At 46.3% G+C, this 26,085-nt stretch overlaps 1 protein-coding gene across 2 annotated transcripts in view; it reads left to right on the forward strand.

The window, feature by feature from the left end:
• The window catches only part of akap12b (A kinase (PRKA) anchor protein 12b), a 38,774-nt gene continuing 12,689 nt past the window's right edge, over positions 1 to 26,085 (forward strand). Inside the window, exons 1-2 of one of the 2 annotated variants that reach the window (XM_062467206.1) lie at positions 1 to 297; positions 16,335 to 16,410. In XM_062467206.1, coding sequence (XP_062323190.1) covers positions 184 to 297; positions 16,335 to 16,410 — 190 coding nt within the window. In that variant the 5' untranslated portion in view covers positions 1 to 183. Of the gene's footprint in view, positions 298 to 16,334; positions 16,411 to 24,459; positions 24,706 to 26,085 lie in introns of those variants that run through there. The other variant, XM_062467207.1, reaches the window with a different exon arrangement.

Genomic DNA, 26,085 nt, shown 5'->3' on the forward strand with positions numbered 1-26,085 from the left:
TTCGTTGGCACTCTGGTTTCATCACTTCAGACCTCGACTACCCTTGAGCGGTTCATCAGGACGCATTTTGGGCGCTCGGATACCCTACTTGTTGTAGTCAACGACTTTCTTTCATATTTTGATCGCGTTTGCTGTGGTTTCCAGACAATAAGAAGCCAAAGAGGAGAACGTGAGGTTTTCGCCATGGGAGCACAGACCTCAGCGCAACGGGACGGGAAGACTCAAGAAGATGCGTCAGCGGAGGAGCTGAGTGCGGAGGTGAACGCGACCCAGGAGGACAGCGCCGTCGATGCCAAGGTAAATGGATGCTCTGTGGGTTAACGGCGACTTCTGAGCCCAAGTCACTGTCCCAGCAGTCGCAGTCTCGCCACGGACAACACTGAAGCAGCCCATTTTGCGCTTAACTAACGCAGTTCCCACGCTGCTGCATTTATTTTGATTCATGCTAATCAAGTTACCGAGTGGCCTAATCTTTACACTTTGATCAATTCCGTTTAACACCTTTTATTCCGACTATCCACTGACTTCGGCTTGCTGGATGAATGGGAGCTCTACCACTTTTTTAAGGTTTTGCTGAGTAATGCAACGAGGTGTATGCAGCAAGGTATCCTATGCCGTGGGTGTACGCTCCGCAGTAATAAAAACGTCAGCAGCACTGCTCGGTCACAATTTACGGTCATGTACCTTTACTGTCGCCTTTCATTTGGCCCTGAAAACAATAATTAACTGTTTTTAATAAATCGCACTACAGACTAGGTACGGACGCACATTGCATAACAGTTGATGGAATAAATCAGCTGATGATTGTAATAACTTTGGCTGATATCATATATATATCAATGCAATGCCTCAGAGACCTACATATTTGAGCATATTTTGGAGCTTCTACATTGCAAAATAGGTTTAATTCACATCTACTTCTTCACCTGTGTCCTGATTCTGTCTCCCTTAACTATGCTATATTATGTAATAACTAATACATTATACAGTCCATCTCTGGTGTTGTTTGGTTGCAATCTTGAACAGTCTTTAGTCAATAATCACATGTGCCATCTAATTAAACAGTGTGATGTTATGGTGCTCTTCATTTGGTCCCATCACATGCTAGTACATAGGATACATAACCTCCACAGCACTGCTGTCTGAACCATACATCAAGCAAACGATAGCCTAATGTACATATTCTGTTAAGAAGATCTGGCAACAGCAGGAAGTTGGGTGAAATGAGTGGTAGGCAAGGTCCACACAAACACAGCCTGGCCTGATGTGACAACAGACAGGGCACAGTAGGCAACAGGTCAACTGTTGGAACACATATTAACTCCTGATATCATATCTAGCTGGTGATATATGACAAGGCCCACTCCAGCTCTCCCTGTGGCTGGTCTCGGTCTCCAGGGGAGCCTGGTCCTGGCACAGTGTGTTGTGTTCCTGCTGCTGGGAGCTCCTGATTACCATCACTGATGCTTGTGTTGTACTGTAACATGAGATGACTGACTCCAGATGGGCTATGGATGGCCACAGTATGAATTGTCCTTTCCCTCCGCCTCTCGATCTCTCTGTTCCTTGTGATTGGGTGAATAAGTCTTGAGGGTTTGTCATCCTCTAATGGCTTTGTACGTTTTTCCACCTGCTGTTTTCATGCATAGTTTAGTGTATTGATGCTATCAATCTCTTTCTAGGTGGGAGGCTACAGAGGTCCTTCGGTTTCACAGTTAAAGGTCACCAGATAACCCATTAGAAATGGAGTCACCAACGCAGAGAATGCATTTTATAAAGAGCCATTGCTTTCGGTTCCTCTTTAACTGGCCCCTGTGGCTTCTTTAGCTGTTCTCACATAGTTTGGTGCTGTCAAACTCTGTCTGGCTCACTCTTAAGCATGTGTGTGTTGGTTTACCTGGCTGCGTGACATCACATCCCCTGTGGCTCCAGGTTATTTGGTTAACGTGGGAGTTAGGGGTGCTTTGCATACTAGAGCTGGCTGTCACAAGCATTGCCTCAGCAACGCTCATCTGTCAGATTTTGACAACGCGATGTCAGATATGTGGTGTTTTCACACCACCCCCAGTCCTGCCACCCCGCTATGAATGCTTTGTGCTATGTGCTTTGTGACTGCAGCAAGGACAAGGTTATATGTAGGCTACTAAATTGCTCATTACAAGTCGTCCCCGGGTGTAGCAACCTGGCAGGTTCGAAAATCGTGTCGACAATGCTGCTTCTGTCATCCAGTGGTATCTCTGACAACCACATCACCAAGTTTCCCCACCCACTTAATCTTGGATTTTAGTTAGTCATTGCAAATTTGAAACAAATTTGTTCGTGGGATTGAATAGCTCTTTACACAATCATGTCTTCATAATAATTTCATCATTTATTTTCCTCCACTAAATTTAAATTGGGTTAACCCAAGACATTGGATAACCATGAACAATTTGAAGGAACATTTTAATGGGACAAACTGCATATGAGATTATTCTCAAGATTGTTAGCAATGTTCTGCATGTGTACATATTTAGGTGCAACAAGGGGGTGAATGATTAGATCTACTAGCTGAACTTAATTATCAGTGACAATGCCGAAGGCTTCCTCTACTAAACCCATTATGTTGCCAAGAGTGCTCAGTTTAACCTGGCTTTAATTCATGCTTTTTTGGATGACTTCATCTACTAAAAGTAATCATTTACTGAAAGTCATCTTCAAAACTGTTTCATTCTATCTTCCACAGTGTACATGATTGATGAATTGGGAACACACATGACAGACTGAGTTGTCCAGGTACATTTACATTTAGCAGACGCTCTTATCCAGAGCGACTTACAGTAAGTACAGGGACATTCTCCCCGAGGCAAGTAGGGTGAAGTGCCTTGCCCAAGGAAACAACGTCATTTGGCATGGCCATGAATCGAACCAACAACCTTCTGATTACATTTACATTTAGTCATTTAGCAGACGCTCTTATCCAGAGCGACTTACAGTAAGTACAGGGACATTCTCCCCGAGGCAAGTAGGGTGAAGTGCCTTGCCCAAGGACACAACGTCATTTGGCACGGCCGGGAATCGAACTGGCAACCTTCAGATTACTAGCCCGCTTCCCTCACCGCTCAGCCACCTGACTCCCAGGTAGTGGTTACCTGTCCACTAAAACAACACACTGAAAGTATAACTGGTTTAGAAAGAAGAACTGAAGAATCATGCCACAGAACTGTAACCAGCTTTATAATGATCCTGAGTGTTGGTTAGAAAGCTAGCTCTGTGACCTCTAAAGCCATGGAGGACCCTGACCTTCAGTACAACCCCATGACCTGTCCAAAATGGGCTGTTCCCAACCTCTGAACTTTTACGGCCATCTTTAGTTTATAGGGGTGCAGGGTTCAGGGTGTTGAGCTACAGTCTAAACGTTAAATCCAATAAAAACCTCACTGGCCAAAGTTAAGGATGTGTAGATCACATGTAGTAAATGGAAATGTTAGTGCATTTCATATTTTAGGATGAAGCAGTCTATGCAGGAGACACCGGTGTTGTACAGGGTGATTAGACGGTGGGGATAGTGCAGGAGGTTCAGACACACTTGGGGGACGGAGATGTTCTCGGGGGTGGAGCCTCTCTGCTTGAGATGTGCTCCATAAACATCCTCTCAACTGCCCCCAGGAATTTGAGCAATGCCCCTGTCCAGCCACTCCCCCTCCACCCAGACACACTCCTCGTCCCCCACCATCACTGCCCAGAAGTAGGTCAACGACGGGTCCATGGATGAGTACGTGCTCCCCTAAACACTTCCCACCACCAAAAACACATTGTGGGCCTATGTTGTGTGTGTGAGTGTGTGTGTGTGTGTGTGTAAATTGAGGGAGGGAGAACAAGAGAGGTGTGTGTGTGCTGGCGAGTGTGTTTGTGGGCGGGGGGACGCTTGATCCCTCAGACAGCCAACGCAGACATTGGGTCTGAAACTCTGAAATGTTGTTTTTGTTCTTCACTCTGCCTCTCTTTCTTTCTCTTTCTCCCTCTGTCTCTATCTCTCCATCTCGCTCTCTCTCTCCCTCCCTTCCTCCCTCTATTATTTCCTCGTTCACTTCCCTATCCCTCTCTCTGGTTGGGTGGGAGCCTAAATACATTGTTTTCTTTTGCCGCCCACAAAAACAGCTGTTTCAATCCAGGAATGCACAGTCCAACACAGCACTAACCAGCCAAACATACGTACCAGCTTACTATCACACAGACAAGGCGTCCCGAAACCTGTAGCTCATCACATGCTAGCTCCAACCGACAGGCATTCAGTGCACTCCGTGCAACAGAAAAACATGCTAACAACATAGCAACATGTTGTTGTATGTTTGCATTGTTATGGCCGTATTGCATAAATGGCTCATATGTTTTGAGTTAAGGAGGTCTGTGTTTTGTGGCTCCTGTTATGATGATCCTGTTTGGGGCCGACAGACAGACGGACAAACGAGGGGAGGAGCAGGACTGGGAGGGGGTAAGGAGGGTTTGGAGGAGGAGGGGAGGAGGGGAGGGGGTGGAACAGAGCCACCATTGAGGATGGTCTGGAGAGGCCCCTGTGTGCACCGGCCCCAAAACAGGAAGGAACCAACAGGACCTCCAGAGAGGGTGTCCCTTCTGAGAGTGTGAGAGGGAGAGAGAGTGAGGGAGGGTAAGGAAGAGGGTAAGGAAGAGAAAGAGAGCGACAAAGAGGGAGGGTGCGTAAGAAAGGGAAAACCTAGGCAGGAGGACATAAAGAGATGAATCGAGGGATTGTTCCATGTCCCTCCCACCCCCCCCACCCCTCCTTGGTTAAAAAGACACTGATGACAAGGGTTGAGAGTGAGATGGGCAAAAAGAGTCCTTAATGTCAGGTGTGTGGGTGTGTGTTTCGGGGGGAGGGGGGGAGGGGTTAGCATGTCTGATCATAGGACCTCCCCCCTCGTTCAGGCTGCGAGAGTGAGGGAATGAGGAAAACACATTGTGATGCATGTGAGAAGACCCCCCCCCCCCATGCTCCATCATCACAGGTGAGGTTACCAAGGGAGCTGCTGGTGAGTCTGTTGCTTCAGCCTACTGTTGTGAATGACACATACTTTGAACATGCAGAGTACACTGGGCATACAAACTCAGCCATTTCAGTAAACACTAACTCTATACTGTATATAGACACAGAAGTCATTATTTACACATCAAAAGCAGCTTTTGAGGAACAGCACCTTATTTTGTTTTACTCTCATCAAAACAATACTTTTGTAGGTGTTTCCCCAAGAGGTGGGTGTGTTTGTGTGTGTGTGACTCTGTTACAGTTGTAGAGGAACAAGACTCCACAAGTCCAGACATCAGGAGGTTGGGATTCTAATGAACCACCTCTGTGTTCAGCTGGAGCCTAATGGGAGAGATGTTACTGTGTGTGTTGGGGTGTGTGGGGGTTATGTGTGTGTTAGTTTGTGTTGGGAGGTTCTGTGCGTGTGTTAGTGTGTGTGTGTGGGGGGGGAGGTAGGTGTTTGTTTTGTTACATTTTTTTGGGGGGGTGTCGTTGTGTGCGTTAGTGTGTGTAAGGGAGAGAAGGTGTGTGTGTGTGTGGGGGGGGGGGGCTAGGTGTGTGTTTGTATGTGTGGGGTGGTAGGTGTGTGTGTGTGTGTGGGGGGGGCTAGGTGTGTGTTTGTATGTGTGGGGTGGTAGGTGTGTGTTTGTATGTGTGGGGTGGTAGGTGTGTGTTTGTATGTGTGGGGTGGTAGGTGTGTGTTTGTATGTGTGGGGTGGTAGGTGTGTGTTTGTATGTGTGGGGTGGTAGGTGTGTGTTTGTATGTGTGGGGTGGTAGGTGTGTGTGCTGGTGTGCCTCTGGGGGGTGCACGCATGTATGCATGTGAAGTCACAGGAGAGGAAAAGGAGGGCCAGAGAGATTCAATGAAAACGAAGGAGAGAGAGAAAGATATAATTGAGTTCAACAAAGCTGGAAGAGGAAGCTAGAGGACCTAACTTATTTAGACGGGGAAGAAATACAGTACTGTGTGTTAGCCTGGCATGAGGCAGTGTGCATGTGAATCTTACGTGATCCGTAACCACTGTAACTCCTTTATCTTGCTCACGTGTGTGGGGGTGTGGTGGGGTAGGGCTGATAGAGCTCCTGAAACAGAGCTGACCTTCTATCAATGTTACAATGTTTTATTCCCAGAATTCCTGTTGTGTTTTTCTCTCTCTGTTTTGGGAAATGGGAAGAGGATTGCTTGTAATTAGTGTTTGTCCTCCCCCGCTCCCCATCCCTCCATCCTACCATTTCCCTCATGTCAGATCCAGTGCCAGCGCTCTCACAGGAAAGAATGGACTTGTGTGTTTGGGTATCTAAAAAAAGGACAGTTCTTTTGTGTCTCTGATTAGGAGTTTGAACCAGTAAGACAATAATGAGTTTTGAGGAAAGGCAAACCCCAAACAGCCAAGGCAGAAGATTAGAAGGGGAGTGGGTGGTAGGGACCTGGATAGTTCTGAATATTTATGCTAAGGATGTCTTAAAATTCCCATGTGTTGTGTAGTATTGTAGTTGAAATACAAATATGTAAACTACAAGAAGCAGGAGAACATTGAAGAGAAATGGGCGCCATCTTACCACCAGTATCAGAAGTGTCCCAATTGCTCAAATTAATACGTTTTAACGTAGATTATTTACATTTACATTTAGTCATTTAGCAGACGCTCTTATCCAGAGCGACTTACAGTAAGTACAGGGACATTCCCCCGAGGAAAGTAGGGTGAAGTGCCTTGCCCAAGGACACAACGTCAGTTGGCATGAACGGGAATCGAACTGGCAACCTTCGGATTACTAGCCCGATTCCCTAACCGCTCAGCCACCTGACTCCCCATATTATTCCCACAGATTATTGATAGGGGATGCATTTCCAGTGCACTACTCCTTGATAAGTGTTTCCTAACCAGTGTTATTGGGTGTTGCACAGCAGAGGGATTTGAGTGGGATCAGCTGGGAATACCATATTCCTCTAGGTCCGGCCCAAAGAATACAAAAAAAGATGTTGGGTGAGCAGAAGAAACACACACACACACACACACACACACACACACACACACAGACACGTACACTCTCACAGACAGATTGCACCCTCAGAAGTGTCTGATTGATTTTCTCAGCTCCTCATTCCAAAAAGTGATGAGCTCAGATGCAGAGGTGTGTGGGGAGGGGTTTGGTCTTCCCAAGGGCCCGTTGGGGGCCGACGTCTCACGATGATGGTGCGATATTGAGTGGCCTAGATCTGGCCAGCGGGGTCCAGGGTGTTCACTGCACCCTGGGGAGCGTACCAAGCTGTCTGCCTCAAATAAATCATTGGGATTGGAACACAGCAGAGTTTGATGTCTTATTCAGGCTACATCCAAAAGAAAGGGTGAAAGAGTTGCTATACATACGTCCATGTTTTTTCTTTTACGATAATATGGCTTATGTCATGTCTGAGTCAGCATGTACCAAAAGGAACACATGACCACTACATTTCTTACTGCGAGAGGATCTTGTGCTGCATCCATATGGCACATACAGATGCCTTCGATGAGCGCGTTGCAGAAGTCAGCTGTTTCTCTGAGGCTGAACGCCAAGCTTGTTCTGTATTTGGCGTGTGTTTAGGGGGTGTTGCTCTCTAAACGATGGTGGGAGAGACTTTTCTGATGTCACATGAGGACATTTTGCATTTGGGATTTGGGTCATGATGCTGTGATGTAATCCATACTAGCCCCAAGCTAACATAAGAGCCACTGATCCTGATCTGTTTCCACCCACAAACACACTTGCTAAGCCAAAGGCTAAGCTAATTCACCATGTCTATTCATCTCGGACGGTGGTTTAGCATGCTAATGCTGTGTGAAGGCTTCAGGCTGTGTTGAAATGGATTGTTGAAGTGCTAAATGTGGAGCAGGTGCACCTTGACGTGTGGTCTTCTGTCTGGGTGCTCTTCCATGTGAAAACTTATCAAGAGCAAACTTTAGAATAATAATCTGTGCGTGTGTGTGTTAAAAGTACCAGTACTTTTTGTTACTATTTGGTATAAAACACATCTGAATATTCCTGCCTTGTAGTCTATGACTGAGAGCTGTTCAACACCAGCCTTCAATTTGTGGCTTAAAAGGGGAAGGTTGATAGTGAGTGACTTACTGTTTACTGTCAAAACACACTGTTCGGTGAATGTCTCTCTATCTTCTCCCTCTTTCCTCTCTCTTCTTGCTCTCTCTCTCTTTCCATCTGGCTGACGCAGGCGCTCTGTGGCCTCCACTGCGGGCTGTCCTATCCCAGAGGCCCCAGTTCTCTTCTAAATAGCTCAGCTCTGTCACGTCACACAACAACATGCTCTCTGTGGCCACGCTCACCTTCCCCTCTCTCTCTCTCTCTCTCTCTCTCTCTCTCCTCTCTCTCTCTCTCTCTCTCTCTCTCTCTCTCTCTCTCTCTCTCTCTCTCTCTCTCTCTCTCTCTCTCTCTCTCTCTCTCTCTCTTTATCTTTCTCTCACCCTTCCCACCATTTTTTCTTACCCTCCGCTCATACCTTTGCTTGCTTCCCATCTCACTCCCCTCCTGTCTATTTCTGACTCTCTCCCCTCTCTCTCCCTTCCATGCATTTTTTATCACACTCGCCCCGATGCAAGTGTTGTCTATAGTGTGTGTATATGTGTACTTGTGTGTCCAATTGTGTGTGTCAGAGGGCTCCAAATGTGTTTGCGGAGGTCTGAAAGACTAAAAAGGATTCATCGTTCTGTGTGTGTGTGTGTGGCTACGTGCGTAGGTGTGGAGAACTGACCCTGTGCTGTAAAATCTCGTAGATTTACGGTATTGATCATACAGCCCTCTCATCCATCAACCTATCTGTCATTGAGCCTTCCCTGGGGCAAAGTCTGCAGAACTGGTTGGCTTGGAAAATAAATAGGGATGGAGGAGGAAGTCTGCCTCACAAACACACATATATATATTTATCTATATGTTCTTTGTGGTTGTATTTCTGCTGATGTTTAATCAGCATTTCTGATCATTTTATTTAGCAGGTATTACGCTAAATTGGGAAAAGCGAGTGCACCCATTTTAGTACTCGATGGGATCCTTAAAGGGATTCAAACCCACAACCCTTTATGTGGGCCATTTTTGCATTTAAACCTGTGACACCTGGTTTGCCTAAAGCTTCCAACACATTCTTGTCTTAGAGGCTGAGGCAGTAATTAGTGCCTCGAGGCAGTCGAAAGATTGTAAGGAGCCTTCTGTTCCATTCTGCTCCGTGGGGTCATGATAACTGGTGTCTGGCTCATGATGTCCATCAGCAACACGAGCAGGATCTGGCAACCACAAGGCACTGTGGTGGGTGGATCGGACGTGTGTTTTTCCCTTTCAGCATCAGTGTAGTGTCAATCCTCACACCTGGAGAAGGTACAGTACTGTACAGTTAGGGGTGTCTGGTTGCAGTCTAACACCAATAATGGGGTTGATGTCGAGAAAATAATGTTTGACCCACAATGCTAACTTTTGAATACTGAAGCTTCTGCTAGGTAGGCTACTCTAAGTAGTAAAAACAAACTTCTTCACTGAACACAGTGAACTAGTAAGTGGGTGTCCGCAGGTCATGAAAAATCGGAACGCGCAGGCGGCAAAGGGTTTGAGTGGGGGGGGGGGGGGGGGGGGGCTAACCTTTAGCATTAACTGCTTTAGCATTAGACTCCTTCGACCATTTTAGTGCCGCTCATGCACAACCTATTTAAGGTGTCATTATAATTTGTGGAGATTAATGAATAAATAAACGGAACTCTACCTCTATCCCCTCCTGCTTCACAGCTGACTGCCGTCCGTCACATGTCCTCGCTAGCAAGCTAACAACATAAATGTGAGGAGCGCCCTGGCAAAATACCACAGAATATCCTTTGTATCTCTTCTTTCGACCTACCAAATTGAATCAGGCAGAGCAGGAGACTGGCGGGTAAACCAGTGTCCTTGCTCTGTTTTTATTTTATCAAATGTTCCCCGTGGTGCTCTGTTTCCCACGTGCCCAAGTGCCTGCTGGCTGAACAATTGAAGATTGTTCCATAACTTCTTCTTGTGTAGTCCATCACGTGATTCGTTCAGATGAATAGCCAAGGTCAAGAGCTTTTGTGGATCCAATCTGAACGTTCAGTCAATAGTGAGACGTTATCTTGTCAACGTTATCATGTCAAACACTCAGACCTGTCCTTGAAGTCAGACAGGACTAGGTCTAGATGTCAGGAGTAAGATGGAAGAGAAATTGCCTGTAGTAGTAAAAGATGCAAAGGTAGGCAATTTCTTTCCAACCTTTTTTTCAAGAAAAACATTTCTGGGGTTAGTCACCAACCAATGATAATCACACCCATGTTTGTTTCATCAGCAGGCCTTCCAAATCCTTCCCAATCCCTTTAAACCTCCTCTGAAGATGCTTATCAGTTGTGCAGAGAGGCTGGAGGTCCATAAGGACCAGGGGGGAGGTTTATTATTTCAGCCCGGTTTGAAGGCCAGGTCCCCAGGGTTGAGCGCTGGCCAGTATGGACTGTCTGTGATCCTGTCCTAGGGGGTCCCTCTCTAGGAAATACTTTATTATTGTTTGTTTGTCCCTGTGTGACTTTCGACATGGGGGGGCTTGTCAGTAGCAGGCGGTCAGGACGGAGGAATGAGGGGATAGAAAACAGACACATAGTGGGAGGTATAGTGGTCGAGTTCAGAGGTCACTGAGGATACATGTCATGATTTATGTACATAGCTGTTGGACCTACCTTGTGGAACCTGGTGGAACAGGTGTACTGTTCACACAAACACACACACACACAAACACACACAAACACACACACACACACAAACACACACACAAACACACACACAAAGTATGTGGTCCAAGAGACATATATATATATACTAAAAATAGTAAACAGGGTTTATTTTCTCCCAGAACCTATGCTAAATCTGTCTTAATTCAGTGACCGAGTGTTCTGGAGTTGGAGCCACGGTCTGGGACTAATCTTTTCAAGGTAAGTGAGAGAGACAAGAAAGAGAGAGAGACAAGAAAAGTGACTAAAAAGTGACTTTGTTTCCCTCTTTGCTTCTCTCTCGCCCCATTCCCCCTGGCCTCTCCTGTTGGGTGGTGGCCAAGTGCTCTGCTCTTCATTCTGGAACGTGACGTCGATTAGTGTTATCAGTAGTGCTGTTTTTTTATCATTTGTATGTGTTTGTAATTAGCTACCCCATGGCAATATGAATGATGGCCTTTAACTTTCGTGTTCAGCAGCCCCTTCCTGTGTCATCTTTGTGCTGCTAAACCACTGGCATTGGCCCAGGGGAGGAGAGAAGCTTTCTGTGGTGATGATTAGATCTCAGCTTACCATTAGAGAATGACTTCCTTGTTTGTGCAGTCATGAAAACTGAGAATCAGGCCCTGGCAGGATCGTGCCTGTCTGAATGGATGCTGTCAGATACTACCATAACTTAGCATGGTAAAATCAAGGAATACTGCTCTTTGGGGTCTGAATATGGTCATTGACTTGTGAGATGTGAATGTCGTATGACCTATGTTGTGTTTTTCTTGTTTTTCCTACTTAACACTCTGTACAAAACACAATTCTTTCCCTTTTTCACACACACTCACATTCATTCACACGCACACACACTCACAGATTTTGGCCTTATATAGAGCTATGGGGTCTGGAGCAGCTGGGCTTGTAAAGGCAGATGTAGAGGCTTTTACCAAAAAGCTGCTATAAATACAATCTTAAGAGGACCAGTCTAAATAGACTCCACGCTGTGTGCAGAGGGGAAGAAGTTTCTAGAGGGAGGCTTGTCCCAGACAAAGTCACCCAATTCTCCACCAGATCAGTAGGCATTTATGTGTGTGTGTTTGTAGATTTCTGTGTGTATTGTGCATACTGTCCACTATGGAAAGTATTCAGTCGTCCCTTCGTACTTAGGAATGACTTGCTGGACCTGATGTTAGTTTCCTCGCTGTGAATTATATTATTGTTGCTTGCATTCCTCCAGGTACACTCTGCACTTCTTTAGGTTCATGTAGTTTAATTGTAACTTGTTTAACTACATGCTCTTATGTTGCTTCCCATTGGCACCTATTTGCTTTCCACAATGTATGCTTCATGTTTTGGCTACCCACAAAGTTTTGGGGCTGTCTCGTTATGATCATTGACCTATGCACTCTCTTGGAAGTCGCTTTGGATAAAAGTGTCTGCTAAATGAATACATGTAAATGTTCCAGTAGACATGGTAGAGGAGAGTTACCCTGAGGTCAGTTGTTTGCTGCCTTTCAGTTCTGGCTGCTACTTACCTCAGGACCTGATCATGTTTGATTAAAACCTACTGACTTCATGTCAAAGAAGGTTATTAGTCAGTGAATTTGGTCAGCTGGGTCTGATTGAGTTTGCAGAGGTGTATTAGATTAAGATGGGCCAGATTCTCTGTTAGCTTGGCCTCTGTTGTGGCCAGCTGTTGGTTTGTAGTTGCATGGGGGCTGCCAGGTCCAGTTTCTCTTCACTCTGTTTTGCTGCATCAAGCATGAGGCCAGCAGATCACACGCTATGCACAGCTTAATAAGAACAAACAGGTCAAGAAAAGCAGGAACACACACACACACATACCTGCAGAAACACAAACTGTATGCACTGCAGACTAGTAAAACACACACACACTGTATACGCCGTGAAAAGAATTTCAAACAGGTAAACACACACACACTGTACTCTCTGTCAATGGCGTTGCTCTCCGCAGAACCCAGCGTGCTTATCCCCTGAAGTAACACCAGAGTTGTGTCTCACTGACGGATGTTGAAAGACGGTGATGCCTTCGAGCTGACAGATGAGCACGGGTAGATGACCTGAGAGAGCCCCTCGACAAGCACACACCAGCCCAGAGAGGGTGCTGCCGGGGGCGGGGGTCGGACCGGGCTTTGATCCCAGAGGAGAGTGGAAATGGCCTGGAGGGAGGTAGAAGGGAGGTAGGCAGGGTGAGGGCCACATGAAGAGCGGGGTGGACCGACAGAAGGACGTGTCTGTGTAGAGATGACTTACAGTATGTGGGGGTGGAAATGACACTTGCTTCAGGGCTCTGAAACCTCCGATGGGTTGAGTGTGCGTGTGTGTGTTCTTCCTCTCCCCTTCTTCTGGTTATCTTGTTTTCCACCCCTCTACTCACTCCTTATCTCTTCTATGTCTTTCTCTTTTCCTCCAGTGCTGTAGCTCCCCCTCTCTTCCTCTCATTTCTATCATCCCTTCAGGGGTCAAAGGGCATGAGGGTAATTGTCATGAATGAACCCCAGAGGGAGTTCTCAGACCTCATCTGTGTGTGTCGTTGTGGATGTGTGTTAGTTTGTGTGTCATTCCCTAGTGTTTCATCATGTGTAGTTCATCACAACACTGCGACAGCAAACCCTTTCTTGTTCGCTGAAGTTTCTGCTTGTGAGCTGAAGTACAGAAGCGAAGCCTTGTTTTTCTGGCTAACGTTATGTCTTCTCTGCATGCGTCATCGTCAATAAATCTGGGATTAACTGGCGGTATTGGGTCGGGATGAGATGAAGCCCGGTCAGCCAAATTTACGACGGCTTCTCTACCTCTGACCTTGTTAGGCTCATGGTTCATGGTTTATTTTTACTTTGTTACTCAGTAACATTAACAAGTCCAAAGAGACTATGTCCAATATCAAGCTCCTTTTCAGCAGTCACGGTTTTGGTTTGAACTTTAGTCCCTGGATGTTGGTTAGCCATGAGATATTAGCATTTAGCTGATTCACTGACATTGGCTACAGCATTAGTCAATAGTGTATAGCCAGCCTCTGAGAGAGTAGTCAATGGCTCGGTCATTGGTGTAATGACGCTGTGGGTATTATACCTGGGGGATTAGAGGTCTAATTGGACAGCTGTGTCTCCTTCTCCCTCTAAACCCGTCTCTGTGGAGTGGGAAGGTGTAAATCTTCCTGCTAAAGCTCAGTTGAAAGATTTGGGAGCCAAGCGCCAGTCGTAGAGGTTCACCAGCCTCTCCTGAAATGAGGGAGTGGAAGAAGGGAGGGATGAGCAGAGAGTGAAAAAGGTAAAGTAGTCCCACTAGCAGACAGGGCAGACAGGCAGAGAGAGGGAGAGAGGGAGAGAGAGCGAGAGAGAAAACAGAGAAAGAGAGGGGGATGTGGGGAACAGAGGGAAGGTGTTGGGTTGGCCCAGCAGCTGGTTTGAAGTTGTTGTGTCTCGTGCCTCTGTGTTTACTAAGTAAGCTTGGTCAACATCGCAAGTGCTAGGCCAGAAAAGCACACACACTACATACCCACCCCCTGCCAACAGATACACAACACACACACAAACACCTCATGTCACACCACTCTGCCAACCTCCTGACCAGCTCTTGTCTTTTTCACACTTTCTTCACACATGTCTCTGTCAGATAATTAAAAGTGCACAGCCACAGAAATTGAGACAACAATTATGAGAAATGTCATAGATGCACAGTCACATTAGGCAGAACTACATTTGATTTGAGGACTTTCTTTCTTTTTGGTTTGGAAGAAAGTGGTGGTCATTACAACTCAAGTGTATAATTTCCAAAGTGGTTATTCAGTCAAGTAAAAAATGCATATTTGCTAAAACACTTCCTTCAGATACTTATCTGGACCACTTGTGAAAATAATCCAAAACTGTAAAGCTTTTTAACGAGGACATGACTGACTGAATGAGGAATTTGAGTTGAACATCCTGTCAGATTGTTCATGCTGAATGTGTGTTTTGTGTGTGCTTTTGTGCATGTGTGTTTGTGTGCTTTTGTGCATGTGTGTTGAGTTAGTCCCCTCTGGCCAGTGTGTGAGGGAAACGTATTACAAGACTAAAATCAGCACCTTTGACCTCTTATCTGATGTCATCTACATTTCTGAGGCTTCTCATGGCCTCCACCTACACTTTGTGTGGGTGTGTATTTTATTTGTACACACACACGTATGCACACACATATTTATGAAGAAGTACAGTATGTGTTTAACATGTGTTAGCCAACATGCTAACATTCTATCTAGGCCTGCCATCGTAGCACTCGGCTTTTTCTTTATACCCAACCACGAGGCATTCTAACCCTCCAAAGTATTCTAACCACTCCCACCTCATAATGGACAGAGAGTGTGTGTCCCGGATGACACCTGCAATCATGGCCTCACACAACTGGGGCCTGGGGCCATGTTTCTCACTGTGACGAGAATGAAGCCATGGCATTACAGACACCCTCCGGAAGGCGTGGCAATTTCTTTGAAAGTGAGGGCCTGGGGGGGTTGCTGGGAATGCTGGGTTGACCCAGGAGAGAGGAGGTGAACTCAGATGTTTTGGGGTGAGGGGGGGAGTGGGGGGGTGTTAGTTGCCCCTGATCTGAGGAATCTCGTGAAGAGGGCATGGAATGCTGGGAATGCCAGACATGAGGTTGGCCAGAAGGGGTAGGGTCAAAGGTCGTCTGCTGTCTCACACTCTCAGATCGGATCAGAGACCCTCCTAAGGGTCCACCATGAGAACAGCAGAGAGCCTTACAGTGTGTGTGTGGGTGTGTGAGTGTGTGTGTGTGTGGGGGGGGGCAGACCACACATGTTTATTGTTTCCTGTGTCATGTTAGACTGACCTGTCAAACACACAACTATTATTTTGATTTCCTTTTTTTTTTTAACTCTATTGCTGTCTCTCTCTCTCTCTCTCTCTCTCTCTCTCTCTCTATGTCACACACACACCGTCTCTTCTTATCATTCCTATTAGCTCCATGCGAAGAGTCGCTTCCCATCAACTTGTAAGAAAGTGTTGATTGTGAATGTCAGCCATTCCCCTCACTCTCTCTCTCACTCTCACTCTCTCTCTCTCTCCCTTCTCTCTCTCTTCTCTCTTGTTCTTTACATGTCCAGACTGAAACAGAGAGGCTCCTTTCTCCTCTCCTCTCCTCTCTTGAGTGACCGGATCATGTTTCAGAGTATTCCTAGACACCGCTGGGATCGGAGACTGAGGGAAATCCATTAGTTAGATGAGCTTCTCTATGGAGAGCTTGACTATTTATCTCCCTACAGTCTACTAGTCTACTCTAACCTAGCCTAGGCTAGCCAGACAATGCCCTCGGCTAGCCTGTATTGTAGTGCTGTCAGCAAGGCTTGCCCCATCCAAAGAGCCCCTGTAGTTCCAGGGATCCTGGGCCCCTTGATCGGAATCAGAGTGGGGAGATAAGATGTGTCTGCCCAGCCTAGTGTCTGTTAGAATGTTACTGAGGTGGTGTGAAATCTATGTTCAATTAGGTTGTTGGCAGCTCATTTCCTCTTTATTTGGGTTTGGATGTCATTTCATTAATCGGTCTCTTTATCTCTTTGTCTCTTGTGTAGCTGCTGCAAAAGAACGGACAGATCTCCAGCATCTCCAGCCTCAATGGACACTCAGAAGACAATTCCCTGGCCGAAGGTGTGTGTATTTGTGTGTGTGTGTGTTTATTTGGAAATGTGACAGTGTTTTGTCTGAATAGATAAGTCGTGACACTGTTTATATTTGTTTGTGTCTGTGGTTTTTTTTACATTTTGATTCTGCTTGTGTGTGTGTGTGTGGTCAAAAATACCCTGACTAACACAAAAATGCCCTGCCACCCATTGTCTTTGCTTGTGTGTGTGTGTGTGTGTGTGTGTGTGTGTGTGTGTGTGTGTGTGCGTGCGTGTGTGTGTGTGTGTGTGTGTGGAGTTATGTCCCTCTGAGCTCCTGGTGATCCCCGCCTAATCCCTCTGTCAACATTGAAGGAACACCTACAAGGTTTTCTTTTTGGGTCTTTTCTAAAACGTACCACACACACTCAAACACACACATCCACACATCCACACCATGTCAACTGAATGGGTAAGCCTGGTCGTTATAACTAATCCTGTAAAAGTCCTGTGCATAGACAGCAACCAAGAAGCCATGTTGTAATTGGTCTGTCTGGTCTTTAATCTAAACCCATGTGACATTCCTTGTTGGTATTCTCAGGTAGGTAGTTGGGAGATCAGGTAGTGGAGAATTTGGGTGGATTTTCACAGACAGTAACTAGTCAGACTTCGCAGCGTTCACTTTTCTTTACAGTACCGAATAGGGTTTCCCACTGTTACCGTAGAAACGTCCGCAGACAGGCTTGGCAGGCAACAGGCTTCGACAATGTCCTTCAACCCCCCCCCCCCCCCCCTTACGATATGTTTGTTTATTTTCTTAAAGGTTCCTAACAGGGTCTCCCTCGTACTGGGAGGGCTGGCCTTCCCTCCCTAAATATTTGCTAGGCCATGACCTAGATGCACACAGAGCGACCTGCGCCGCTTAATAACCCGCCCCGGAGAGGAGAACCAGTAACTCTACACTACTTAAAACAGACAGATATGTCACATACCACGCTGTCCAATAACCTATTTAATAAGATATTTAATGAAGCGATTCTCTGAGTTTATAGAGTAACTCTACACCCTCTAGGAACAGACTGCGATGGCATGTATGAAGCAGTAGATAGGGTGATGTGGAGAATGGTCCTGTTGATTCTGGACAGATGTACTCTGGAAGGTTCTCCAGCTCGGTTGGTCACTCTGTGAGAAGGAAGGATAGCACGAGAAAAATGTGACCTTCACCATCCATATCATTAACATCTTTTTAGGAATCAGCCAGTTCCCCTCAAGACCCTTGTAAGCCCCTGTCCAACCTCTTACACCCAATACAGGCTGTAGTCTATATCACCAAGCTGTAACATGACTAACTACATCACCAAGCGGTAACATGGACTAGGTAACCCTCAACCTTGTAGCTACAGAGAAGGTTAGTGATGTATATTATCCCAACTGGGGAGTGCCTTTGAAGCTGTTGGAGAAATAATCTTGCAGCCGCTAGACTGTTATTAGTAGATCACTGTGGAAAACACAAACATGCACACATTAGTCAAATACTCTGTGTGTGTGTGTGTGTTCTGTGTGTGTGATGAGTAAGCGTGTGGAGGCAACCGGTCCACAGTCTGTTCATCCCTACCTTAACTCCACTCTGGTAGGTATGCACCTGTGGTAAGGGTTCAACCACAAGAGGAGGAGGAAACAGCTCTGTGTCTTTTCAAATGATCCACTCTCATAGCCAGATACAATCTACAGAGACCAGGGCAGGCTGCCAGGCCTGGTTCTGACAGTGTCTCTGGGGCAGGGTGACACTGACCAGCAGCCCTACAGAGCCTGATAGAGGACAACTGGGGAAAAGAGGGATGGACAGAAAGTAGGGAGAAGACAGAAAGAGAGAGCAGGAGAGCAGGAAGGAAGGAGATGGGGAGGAAGGTTCTTGATAAAACTCCAGAAGGTTCTGCAGCCTGAAACAGTAGTAGAAGCAGCATTCCACTGATAACAATGTCACATCAAAAGCAGGCCCCTCATCGGCCACACACAGACACGCGCACACACACACACACACACACACACACACACCACAGAGGTACACACACATCACACAAGTACACAACTCATTCTCTCTCTCTTTCTTTCTTTTCTATTTTGCTTTGGGTCAAAGGAGCATTGATTTGCATTTCTGCCTACATTTGCACACAGAGGCTCGAAATCCCCCCAGCACAGTGCAGATCACCACACCCAAACCAGTGTTTCACATGCTGCCAGACCAGTTCTTACCAGTAAATACCAGTTTGTGCCAAAGGTAAAAGAGGGGGGGGGGGGGGGGGGGGGTGGTAGAGAAAGAGAGATGATAAAAAAAAGAGACAGATAAATAGGAAGTATGTATGGAGCCAGATTCCAGCTTCCTTCCTGTGTGGTATCTGACCTCACTGCCCTGTGGGATGCACATAGATGCTGTGTGTGTGTGTGTGTGTGCATTCTAGGCCATTCCAGGGTTTTGGGGGCCTGGTTGCTTTTTGGTCTCAGTGGGTGACATCATATGTGATCTAATCCTCTGGCCACAGCTCTGCTGTCGCTCCCAGCTGGCTGGCAGAGCTAAAGAGGGCAGATACAACTGTGTGCGTTACTACAATTTCCCCTTACAGGCTGGGGGTCCTTCGGCCTGGGCCTGGTGCGTGTCTGTGTGTGTTCATTAGGTTAGATGTTTGGCACATAGCCAGAACGTTCTAGAAGAGTCTTTTCTGCCAATGTGGCTTCAGACTCCTCAGATCCACTAATTCTCTCCAGCTTCCAACACTTCAATGTTACACGCTCATAACTCAGTTAGTCTCCACACCATGGATCTCATTCCTGTACCAATGCCAAGTGAAATGTTCTTTGTTCCAGAAACATCTGTTTACATGTATAATACTGAATAGATGGATATCTAGCTTGGGATTGGTGTTATTATTATTGTGTGTATACACGCTCTATCCACAGCTAGGAAATTGACTTATGGCCATCACGGAAGGCAATGGCTTTCCGGAACGCGTCATCTGATAGCTATTCGCTTGATAAATCCCCTAGGATAGAGTACGAAGGACATGCTCGTTCAATTACACGCTATCTGTGCTGTGGTTTTGAGTTGTTTGTTATCAAAGCGCTTAAGTTCAGTTATGAAAATGTGTGTCCTCAGAGGGCAAGTTCAGGACAAGAGAAGGAGGAGTGCTTTCGAATGTGTAAATCCATACTGTTAACATGTAAGTACTGTAAAGAGGCTGACATGGAGAAAATTCTAGCAGTGACCGTCAGAAGGCATCCATGGGGGGGATCCCCTCCATGCCCTCTCAGAACCCCCAGGTTCTCCTGGTCCACTGCTGGCCCCTCCTCTCTCACCGTCCTCCGGCATCAAGGAACCTAACCTCTCTTTTCCTCCCTTCATCTGTCCATCCCTCCTTCCCTCCCTCTATCCGTCCCTCCATCTGTCCCTCCCCACAAGGCGCCTACCTCCCCCAGGCACTCAGAGAGCGTGTCGAGAACGACCCAGGAATGTTAGTGACCTCCGCCCATGTCTAATGTAATGGCATTACTGTCCCTGTTACCCCTCTGCATTAGTCATTAATGGGTCTACCCCATACTGAAGTGCATGTGGGGTCATACGGGTCCTAAGACGGTGGGTAACTCTGAATCGAGATAGAACTTCACTAGGCAGAAAGAGATAGTAGAGAACGTAGCTTGGAGGGTAACTTAGCGACGTTGGTCGAAAGCCCTGAAAGACGTCATGTGACATTGGTGAGCCAGGGGCCAAGAGTTGTACAGATAGGATAGATGTGCTGTGTCCAAGCTACGATTGGAGAGAGCAGGGGAGAATACCCCCCCCCCCCCCGCTCCCCATCTGAGACTGGGCGTGGTTTGGGGGGGTGCAACATAGCAGCTACTTAAGCACCCCTTGTAATACAATACACACAGCAACACTCTCCAGCACATATACATCTCTATAGATTGAAACTACCGAACCAGATCCCAGACTAACTGGCTCACTGTGTTTTGTCTCATGTCAGACACGTTTATTACATTTGTTAGGGTGCTCTGTATTTCTTCCCAGTTTCACTGATATTACCCATTACTGTCTGAAAGTCTCTTGAAGATGTCTGGTTCTTGGAGCACAGACTGTGAATCTGGACACAAGTTGTCTGTAGACAGTTCAATGGTTGTTAGGTTTCACAATATCTCATCATTTCTTTAAGGCACAGACCAATTGGAGATGATTCATATCGACGCTTATCAAGGCCAGATGTCAGATTAATACCCAATGACCTTTGCGCTATTTAAGAAGGGTATGTGCCTGTGTCAGGTGGCTGAGCGGTGAGGGAAGCGGGCTAGTAATCTGAAGGTTGCCAGTTCGATTCCCGGCCGTGCCAAATGACGTTGTGTCCTTGGGCAAGGCACTTCACCCTACTTGCCTCGGGGAAATGTCCCTGTACTTACTGTAAGTCGCTCTGGATAAGAGTGTCTGCTAAATGACTAAATAAATGTAAATGTGTAAGTTGGCCTGTGTGTGCATGCATACGTGTCTGTTTGCACACAGTGACATGACTTACCATAGGAAACCCAACCCTGGTCTGATTTCATCTCACCAACTCCCTCCTCTGAGTTGTTTGGAGGATTGCGTGTAGCTTATTATTCCGGCAGTCATACTAACTAACATTGTTTATCAACCAGGCTCCAAAGATGGCCGTGATAGGCCTGACATCAAGACGTCACTACTGTGACGGTCATCCGCTCACAGAACACGGTGATCTCACGGCCGGTCACGCTTGCAGATACATTCCTTAACGTAACACTCTCACGCACGCATACACACTCTGGATGGTGACCTGAAGTGAAAAGGCGGAAGCGAGAACAGGGTATGTCGTGGAACCGGAGGAAACTGTGCCGAGAAACAGGAAGTTGAGATGTGAGGGATTGACTGGCTTTTCCTGAGCACAACATACTCCCTCTACTTCCTGCCCCACACAGACAGAATGTAGGATGGAGAAGGAAGGGTGGGAGGTGGGGGGGGGGGGGGGTGGACAGAAATGAACATTAGAAAGGGAAAAGGAGTGGAGGGGAATGGGATTAAATAAAGAGAATGAGAGGTTTTGGAAACAGAGGGGGGAGATGAGGGGAAAAGAGCCGACAGATGTCTGATTATGGGTACATACCCTCTCTATTTCTCTCTCTCTCATACTCACACACACAAACACACACGCATGCACACATATCCCTAGTTTCCTTTTCCTCCAATTATTTCAACATCTTCTTCCTGGCTCTAGGAACTCGAGGAGGGGTTGGGGCCGGGGGAAGGGGGGGGGGCGGGGGAAGGGGGGGGGGCGTCCGTCCAATGATGTCATACACTCTTTTTTTACAGACTACAAAGAGCCCTCCCCTCAACCCGCCCAACCCCCCACCTTCCTATTCAAGACCCCCTCCTTAACATTCCAACACTGAAAGGATAGAGGGGTGAAAGGGTGGAGGGGTGAGGCCTATTTTTGATACTGGAGGTTCATAGACATCTCTGTCGTGATGGCCAGATAGAAAAATGATGATTTGAGCAATATGAGGGTTACTGCATATGGTGTCATTGCCAGGGAAGTGGAATGCCGTGGAACCGTTTTATGACTGTTACGTTATGATAGTGTAGTCATTGGAGAGGCCATAGAGAGAGGAATGAGTATTGGTTGTGTAAAGATTCATGACAGGGGTATTCAGAATGTGTGGAATGTCCAGGAATGTTGCCGTGGTGGTGACTCACACACAGGAATCTCTGGGTGGGAACGCCATAGTGAGAGACACCCCGTCTGAGTGACTGGGGGCAGAGTCTTGGTCTGACTCACTGTCCACTCAGCATAATATACCATAGGACTGCATGAAATAGTACAGCAAGGTGTTTCGAAAGAACTGCCGCTGACTTAGTCACTGAAACAGAGGAAGACCTGTGCGGTTTGTCATGCCCGCATTCTCAGATGATGAATGTTTTCTCATGTGTGTGAATGGGATCTCACAGGGAATCGCTCAGTGGGAACCATATACAATGGCCCGTCCCAAGTCTTAAACTGCACGAGAAAGACAACTTTGAAGGACATAATTTAAGAGGGGATCATTCCATGTGTACACAAGCAGGATTCCTCTACAGTTCTACAGTAGCTACTTGGGTGCTCTGTTTTACCCATTTTAATCACTGTTGAATTGCCTATTTTGTGGCTAAACAAAGCAGGCTTTTCTCTGTAATTGGGGAACAGTAATCTTCAGAATGAAATATCTGTGACCGAGAACCTTCATACTCCCCTCCTATAGACTGACAAAAAAATAATAATTAGGAAGAGACATCGTCATTTTTGATAGGACCCCCCCCACCCATTCCCTCTATCCCCTTGTCTTCATTTAGAACCATGAAGTCTCCCTCTCCTGAACACAGTTGTTGTCAAGGAGGAAGACGAGGGGGTTCTCAGTTTCCTCCACAGCTTTCTGACCCACAACTTTTGAAGATTGAACGGCCTTGATTTACGAGCTCTTAATAGTTTCATTTGTGTGAGTGAAAAAAACGAGTCAACATGCATGGAAGTGTTTTATGCAATAAATCACACAGCCACAACATCCTGCTAAGTTCATTTTATAGTGGGTTTAATTATAGCCTCTGAGCGATATTTGAATTGAATCAGTGCTATGTTTTGAAGGAGTTGACCTCATACATTCTATGGTTCCATTATAGAACACGCACAAGGCAACACCCCTAATGTCCCGTCCCCCCCTAACCCAACCCCCCCCCCCCACACACACACACACACACGCACACACATTCACACACACACAAACTCTGGGTTCTGAGATGGTGAATCTATGTGTTGGGGGGTCTATGTCTCCAAGTAGTACTTGATTCCAACCTTTTTCAACCATTTGAGATGGAAACATTAGGGCAGGAATTCACACATTCCTGCAGGACTTTGCGGAGGTGTGAAGATGTGATTATGCTGGTATTTACCTGAGGACTTACTCACATTCCTCCCAAGTTTATCAAGGATGTTTCATTAGCCTCATTAGCATTCATTGGGGCAAGCTGTAACTTGGCTGGGGCATGCTGTAACTAGCACCCCAACCCCCCCCCCCCCCCCCCCCCCCACACACACACACACACTCTAAGATTTAGTTCCTCTGAACAAACTTTGACTCCACAAGAAAGTCAAATAAAATGAAGTTTATTGTGTCTAATTCAGAAAACTCTGGCTCAAATCAACTCTCATATCAGAGTCAATGTTTAGAGGTGAAGGACTCCAAAAGTATTTTCCAACTTTCCAGTGTCTATCACAGTTTAGCATCACAGGCTGCCTTCTCACATATGTATTCCTACACCTTCATCTCTTCAAGGATGTTGTTTTACAGGCCTCCAGCATTCTCTGTGCACTGCAATGGTCAACATTCTTCTCTGACTCGTGAAATTCACCATGAGATATGGGGGAGTGCTGTGTCGACTCCCCAGAGAGAGAGAGTGGGTGAGGGGGAGTGAGAAAAAGAGAGAAAGTAAAGTAGGGCCCCAGACGGTATTCCATGTGCTCTCCCAAAGTCTGCAGGAGCTATTCTTTAAGGACACAGGGTGGAAGGGAGGGGAAGGTGGGTAGTAGAAGAGAACCCTTGCCTTCAAACACACACACACACCCACACACTCTCACTCACACAGACACACACACACGAATACAGAGACACCCCGACACACCAAGCTGGAGTCTGGGGCTCTTCCAAGCCGTTTGGGGTCTGAGCAAACAATATGTATGTGTGTGTGTGTGTGTGTGTGTGTGGGGGGGGGGGGGGGTTAGGAGGGGGGCAGTGGGAGGAGGGGGGTTGGCTTCCCTAAAAGATTACTTCACAAGCTCTGTCATCCTGGATAGAGGCTGAGGGGGAGTGGAAAGAGGACAGGGGTTGGTGGAGGGGGGTGGAGGGTGTAGGGTGGGGGGTGTAGGGTGGGGGGTGGCGCGCAAGAAAAACTCATTCAGAACAGCTGAAGAAAAGAGAAGAGGGGGAGGAGGAGGAGGAGGGGGTGGTCCTACATGACATGAGTGTCAGTCAGGGGCGTTTGTAGAAAAGTGTGTGTAGTCCAGATTTCTCCTCAAACCAGTCCGAGACGCGCTAGAGGATAGAGAAACACCGTTTCTGCCCTCAGAGATTGGAGGGAACCAAGAAAAAAAAAGAATACCACAGAGTTTTACTTTGTAAAATAACAGAGGCTAACTGAGGCAATTTACTCAAAGTGACCTGAAGATTATTTTCCCAAAATATTATTTTTTATACCAGTTTTTTTTTTCATACAAGAGAAAGATTTGAGTATTACCAATGCTTGGAACAATTACTTTAACAGGTAAGCTTTGTGTTTTTAACTTTTTGATGTTTGCCTTTCCCTTTTTTAATCTCAGAATGCCACATTATAAACCATTTGTAAGACTTGAACTTTCCTCAAACTACATCCCCAGGCCTACTTACAGCCTCATCAGTCTAACCTAAATTAAGTTAGTTGTTTTTAAAGGAAAGAGACCCTCCGCTGTTACTTTGCAGGGTTTTTCTGCCATGTTTTTTTACAGTGTCCCAAGATAGTGATTTAGCAATTGAATTAGTGTTTGCAAAGCAGGACAGTCCTAGTTACTGCCTCGACCATCCAGTGTAGCTAAGGGCATTGTTGTCTTGAGGGTGTGGTACATTGTAGTTTGAGGCTGTCCTTGCACAGACTGACAAACTGCAGAAGATGGTGAAGGCTCTTCACTGTTTGCTGCCTCTTTGGTTTTATTATCCAGTCAAGATGTTTTTCATACAACTCTTCAAGTTTATACCTCTTTTGAAAGCTGATATACTGAAACTCATATTAGAAAGTTAGTCAAACTTGCTTAACACTTGTGTGTCCAGCATTTCTCAGGCATGTTTCGTTTCATAGAAAGTACAAAAGGTCTGTAGCTCTGTTTAGTGTCCAACACAATAGCAATGCCAGCTTCTCCCTACTGGACATGTTTACATTCCAAACATCCATAAAACATCTTAGTTGTGCCGTGGGAAATGACTTCACACCATGGCAAATGACAGATATATAAATAAATACATGTAAACAGAAATGTGTGTGGAAATAGTTCAAAGTCCTTTAGAGTCAATGTCCTAGTCTATGGGTCTTCATATCTGTACCCTCTCTTCTCTGAGAAGCATTTCAATCAGTCAAAGTGGGGATCTTGCTTCCCAATGGGGCTATAGGGCTTTGAGGGAAGTGCATGGGATTCATTACATGCCATGCCTGATTATGCTAGTCTATATCTGAGACTGGTGGTTGGAGGGAGGGCAAGACTTGGTCTGGGTCAATCTATCTCCTGGGCTGTTGATTCTACCAGCGTTAGATACACTTTATAAAAATGGCAATGCTTAACAGTCATTCTTATTTTGAGTCTTGATTGTCGTGAAGCAGAGGTATGGAGGGCTGTGCCCCCTGTGCTGTGCCCCCTGTGCTGTGCCCTTTGTGCTGTGACTGGGATGTGGGCTGCTCCGTAAGCTGCTGGTCTTCTTGTGGATCTGATCATATATGTGGATCTGATCATATATGTGGATCTGATTATATATGTGGATCTGATCATATATGTGGATCTGATCATATATGTGGATCTGATCATATATGTAGATCTGATCATATATGTGGATCTGATCATATATGTGGATCTGATTATATATGTGGATCTGATCATATATGTGGATCTGATTATATATG

Source organism: Osmerus eperlanus, chromosome 8 (genome assembly GCF_963692335.1).
Source record: "Osmerus eperlanus chromosome 8, fOsmEpe2.1, whole genome shotgun sequence".
Taxonomy (NCBI): Eukaryota; Metazoa; Chordata; class Actinopteri; order Osmeriformes; family Osmeridae; genus Osmerus; species Osmerus eperlanus.